Raw genomic sequence first — 6,000 nt, forward strand, 5'->3', positions numbered from 1 at the left:
TTTCTAGGGCTGATCAAGTAGAGATGGGTCATTTATATCAGTTTTCAGTTTAGATAAATTCTGTGTGGGCAGATTTCCAAGTGTGCTAAGTGTAATTGGCTGTTTGTACAGTGGGTATACAATAAGTATGTCTGCTTTAATTGGTAATATAATTTAACAGGAAAATTAACTCTTCCTTTATTCAGTGTTTATCCTACTTCTTTTGGTTCCCTAATTCACTTTACTATCTGATTAAGATCAGTAATCTTTTCTAATTTACTCTACTTTAATTCTTTAGATTCATCAGTATCCTTTGACATTAATAATAGCTTTGGATAAAATTTATCATTTCTAAATCATGTATGAAAGATCATTTCATAAGTAGTTATTCTAATTGGCTTTATTGTAGAAGAAACAAAATAGAAAGGAGGGGACATTATTGTTATAAGTATTTTGAGTAAGTGCACTTTGGGTAAAGTGGAGACTAGGTATATTGTCAGGAAATACTATCCTCTGTAATCTCTGGTCCTGGTCCTCAGTGTGATTGCTGTTTACAGTTTGAATTCAGAAATGAGTGAAAAGAATCTTTGACTATAAAAATTTATGACAAAAGATAATGATTTTCTAAATAGGTCAAAGTGAAGCTATACCAGGAATGTCTCTTTCATTCATAGGACCTATGCGTATGTCCCGATCATCAAATAATTAGGATTTATTTCCTGTAAGACCTCAATTCTATCTCTTGATTCCTCTCTATTTGGTAGATGGGCTTGAAAAGATGCTTAGTAACCTTTCTGTCTTCACTTGAGAATGAAGGCTGTTAATTACTACTTGAGGCAGATTTGAGTTCATGATAAACTGAACATAAATGAATCTTTTTAAGGCTATTGATGTTATTGTTTTTAAATATTTGAAACACCATTGATACAGGAAGTTCCTAGTGGACAAGAGGGGTCTTTTTAGGTACCCACAAAGAACAGAGCTGCAGAGTAACTCACCAAGTTTATTGTCCTTAAATGTAATTGTATACATACCAACATTTGCAGCTTATGCTTTGCCATATGAATTAGGAGCGAGAGGAAAAGCATTGCTGACCCCTTCTAGTTTATATTACCTGGGGATGAGCATTGTTTCAGTAGACAAGAAAAACAGAATCTCCTGTTTGTTCTTCTATAAATTCATCAGTATTTCACCCTAGAGAATTTCCTTGTAATTGTGATGAATGTGATATAATAAACATTTCAGAAAATTCCAAGGCCATCAGAACACTGAATTCAAGATGAGTAATTAATATTGGAGTGCATTTGCATGGGTGCTGAGGCGTCTCTGTTTACAATAGGTCTTTGTGTTTTGTGCGCTAAGCAATGTTGTCATAGTGCTGTGTGTAAACTGTGCTGTGTCAGAATTTGGGGATTGGATGGGGCTCTCTATTATAATGGGTACTACTTAATGTTAAATTATAAATGATGATGTAGTTTGGGATACTGTGATATTTTAAGTGATCATTGCCTTTTCTGCTGTACAATATGACCCTTCTCATCTCTCTCATTCATTTTGCATGCCTCTGCTCACTTCTGTACAGCCACAGTTGAGGCTATTGAGGCTGAAAAAGGTACGATCAGAGTCCTTGTGCTGGGCAGAGATCTGTGGTGTGTGGGTGGGCATCAGAGAATATCCTGTGGGTGTGTCTTACTCCTAACTTACACAGCCCAAGATGAATCAGACCTGACTCATCAAGTTTAACCGTCACATTTCTTTTCTTTCTTTCTTTCTTTCTTTTTTTTTTTTTTAAGTCATAAAGACTGATTTCCATAGTGGCAGTCTGTTTTTTTCCCCTTCATTAGTATAGTGTGCACCAGCATTTAATGTCCCTAAATTCTTTAGAATACAGAATATTATGCTATAATATCATAGCATTTAAGGTTGCAAATAAAATTCTATATCATATTTTGTGTAATTCTATGCTACTCAGATTATTTTTTCCCAAGTGAATGAGATTTACATTTGTTTTTGCTCATTTTCAATAGTTTACGAGCTAGAATAGGAGCTATCACTATAAAATTTTTTTGGCTGCAGTTTGGGCTAGTGTTTGATGATGATGTTATATTTATAAATATATCATAAGAAAGAAGATAAATAATTTCAGGGTGGAAGTGAATTAATAAAAAAAAATATAAATATGTGTTGATTTGATATTACACGTAGCTGAATGCTTTGCTGCCCCAACCATTTATTTGGTTCACATATACAGACTCTGACTCCCAGGAATTGCACATATTGAAGCAACCAGATTATTACCAGCAATATAGAAATCTTTTCTATACATATTTAATAATGGAGGATGTGTCATTGCAGATGAAGTAAATAAGAAAACAATTAGAGGAGTATTGCATATATTTTCATTTGGATTTTCAAAGAACATATAGTGAATGGCCAGTGAATTAAGGAAGACGTCTCCTAAAATTTAAAACTGTGTTTACTTTTTTGCTGTCAGCTAAACACAGATCTAACTCTTGGAGGCATTTCCCACCTTTTTCATTTCATGTTGGTGGTAATGGGGTGATGAAACCTTGAGACCTCCAAAATAGTTCTCATCTGCTAAATTTCAACTTAACTTTACCTCTTTCTCCTCCCAAGCTTTTAGTGCAGATCTGTATGTTTAGGATTAACCTTGTTTAGCCTCTTCACTTGCCCATACTCTTGTTGCTGCCTTACTGTTATATTCACTGATGATCTTAGGGTATGTGATAATTGGTGTAATAGAAGTCAGACTGAGACCATTGCCTGGAGGTTGATTTGGGGGTCTGGGGAGGGGTGTGTGTGTGTGTGTGTGTGTGTATGTGTGTGTTTTAAAGGCTATGCTAACATTTGATATCTATGAAGCTATTATTTTTATATTTAGGTTTAAACATTTTACATTTTAAGGGGAAGTCTGGAATGGGGATAGGTTTCATTAAAGATTTAAATGTTGCTACATACAGCTAATTTCTTTCTTCTTAAAAATTGTGTTTTTGAAATCTCAGAAATGTTTTTCAACTACTGACTTATCAAATTTGCATTTTGTTAAGCAATACGAGGATTCTCTCCACCACATAGAATCTGCAGTTTTGAAGAGGCAAAGGGTTTGGATAGGATCAATGAGAGAATGCCACCCCGGAAAGATGCTGTACAGCAAGATGGTTTCAATTCTCTGAACACCGCACATGCCACTGAGAACCATGGGACTGGCAACCATAGTGCCCAGTGACCCACAGCTTCCCAGGGACTCTCACATCTTGGGCTCCAAATGGACAGATCACCTGAGGAACTGGAGGGGTCGGTCAAGCTGACTATAAATGTCACGGTCCCTCTGGAGAAACCATTGTGCTTTTGAGACTCTAGCCCCCTTCCTGGATGGAGGCTTGAGGGCCCTGGGACATGTTGTGCTTTCTGATAGGATGGGTCATCGCTGCCAAGGTGGACAGCAGTGAGCAAGGGGCTTGGGGCAATTTCCAGTGGAGGGCAATTACACCTCCATTTATGCTTGTGGTTCACACATTTAAGTTTACAAAGAAGTTTCGTTTTTCCCTTAATAGAACTAGATTTTGTTTTTCAACCATGACTTCACATGCAATCCTAAGCGCTAATGTGGACTTTTTTATTTTCCCATGAAATGTCTTTAAAGGATGAATTAGCATGGTCTTAAAATACATTTCTGAGGTTACTAAGTTGTATTTTGAATTATGGACAAAATGCTGAGAAACCCAGTTGGCATCTATACAAAATGCTGACCTCAGGTCTATAGTTCTTAAATGTGGCTAATTCTGTAACATGGTCTTGGTTTTTCAGTTATGAATGCATAACCTTTCTAGGCAGATTCTCTTACTTGAACACAAATCCAAAAACTAATTTAGGATCTTTTTTTGCCCAGATCTTTTGAGATTTTCACCCCAGAGATTTAAGAAGAAAACCTCTAAATTTCAAAATTATGAAGAATTACAGAATTGCTCATTTAAGGTACTTAAAAAGAAGTTTGTACATTGTCAAAGTAAATTTTCAAATCATGTCTGTAAAACTTGACGTATTTTGTGTATGCATGTTTTCATTTTGCAAATATTTAATATATAGACCTATGATGTACAGATACGACATGTATAGGTTACCTAGATGTTATGAAAAATTTTAGTTTATTGTGAGTATTCAAGTTGCTTAAATAGCCACCAGGGTGATTTGCTGCTGGCTTTCTATCATTTTTATGTTTTGATGCAAAGGAAATTTTTAAAATGTTCTGACAGTGTTTTTGATTAAGCAATGCAGTATAGAAGCAATGGTCTGTTCAATCATTCAGATGTTAGTGGAAGCATAAAAGTCAAGACTGCATGTTGAACATTTTCTTTTGATAGTTACAGAACTGCTTGGTTAAACTAAATGGAACCATGTGCTGACTTTTCACAATTAATGATCTGTATTGATTGCCACTGTAGTTTGGTATTTCCTTTTACTTTGGTGGCCTGCTAACCTTATGCCCTGGAATACAACTCAGAGCTCCAGGCAGCGGAACCATCTATTGTTTTGTTTGCCAGAAAGTGCACCCTGTATGGTCGCCTGTCTAAGTTGGAAATATTATGCATGTGCAGGACTATCCGAGTATTTTATAAACAATAGCACACAATAAATTCCATGCATGGGCCGCTGCTCTTACCTCTGTGTTGGGTTTTATTTGGAAGATGTAGTCTGATTTGACCTTCTGATGGAAGTCAGAAAATTCTGTTAATAGAACTGGGATTATATCCTGTAGAGATTATCTCATGGATAGTTTATGGTAATTTGATGAATTAAATTCTTATTTTTGTAAGTTTTACTTAAAAAAAAAAAACTGGTTACACTTGTTTTACATGTGCATTGGTAACTGAGCACTAGAATACTTTGAATGTCTATTATAGTCTTCCTAAGTCTAATATTTAAAATCCTTGTTTCACTTTTAATTGAAAGAATGTGTTATTGTCTACAACTTTGTCATAGCAGTATTGGGAATTTGTTGGATGTTTAGCAATAAGAAAATGGTATTAGTGATATTGCATTTCTCTGCCATCATATTCCCTTTTTTGTTGCCATTACCAAAATAAGTATAGAACTTTGCAAATTGAGGAAAATAGGGATGGTCAACATTTATAATAATATGATCATATGGTAACTTTAAGTACAGTTTTCAACAATAATTATAAAGATACACACTATAGAGCATTCATTTTAAAGATTTATTTATTCATTTATGCATAGAACAACTGGGGTGTAGGCCAGAGGTGTGAGGGTGGGGGGGTGAGAGGATTCACCAGAGACAGAGTAGGGAGCAGAATAAGCAGATCCACTGAAGTACACTGCTGAGGGTAGTGAGACAGAAGAGGGTGAGACAGAAGAGGTCTGCTGAGCCATGGTTTTAGCTCCCTGGCCAGGGATTGAACTCATGCCACAGTGGCTGGCGATAGCTTGATAGCACTGAGACTTTAACCCCTGCATTAATTTTAATAGAAATGTCTATGCTTGCTTAATTCCAGGTAGCAAATAGAACCCGTTATTAATTATTACAGCTTCTACTTGCTGTGATACTAACTTGCATGTCAATGAGCTGTCTCTAAAGTTTATTATGTATTGCATACTTTTAAAGATTCTTCTTGGTATTATTGTCCTATGAAAGCTCCATTTGTAAACTAAGAGTTTAGTATATCAGGTGCCAGGAAATTCTTGAGCATTTAGGTCCATTACTAGGGTTGTATATTATTTGAGGGGGTCATGGGTAAAGATAAATCATAAGTGTCATTACTAGAAGAATTATGAGTTGATGATAAAAATGAAGAAAGTGAGAGGAAGAAACTAACTCAAAAAAGTGGTATATAAGAAGAGTGGTAGAATATCATTTAGTGTCTCACAGACCTTTTGCTTCATAACTTCTTCCTTCATAACTAGTTTCACAATGAACTGAAGATGTATTTTTAAAGAATTTTTAAAAATCAAATTCATGATGAATAACAAATTGTGAAAAGT

General features: G+C 35.4%; 1 protein-coding gene across 3 annotated transcripts in view; it reads left to right on the top strand.

Moving 5' to 3' along the window:
• The window catches only part of PPP3CB (protein phosphatase 3 catalytic subunit beta), a gene marked incomplete at both ends in the record, with an annotated part of 49,517 nt that extends 46,291 nt beyond the window's left edge, over positions 1-3,226 (top strand). For 2 of the 3 annotated variants that reach the window (XM_084245796.1, XM_084245797.1), the window contains 2 exons: positions 1,562-1,591; positions 3,048-3,226. In XM_084245796.1, coding sequence (XP_084101922.1) covers positions 1,562-1,591; positions 3,048-3,226 — 209 coding nt within the window. The remainder of the gene's footprint in view (positions 1-1,561; positions 1,592-3,047) is intronic. The other variant, XM_084245798.1, reaches the window with a different exon arrangement.
• Between the last annotated feature and the right edge of the window lie 2,774 nt (positions 3,227-6,000).

Source organism: Talpa europaea (genome assembly GCF_964194135.1).
Source record: "Talpa europaea genome assembly, chromosome: 10".
In the NCBI taxonomy this organism is placed as follows: domain Eukaryota; kingdom Metazoa; phylum Chordata; class Mammalia; order Eulipotyphla; family Talpidae; genus Talpa; species Talpa europaea.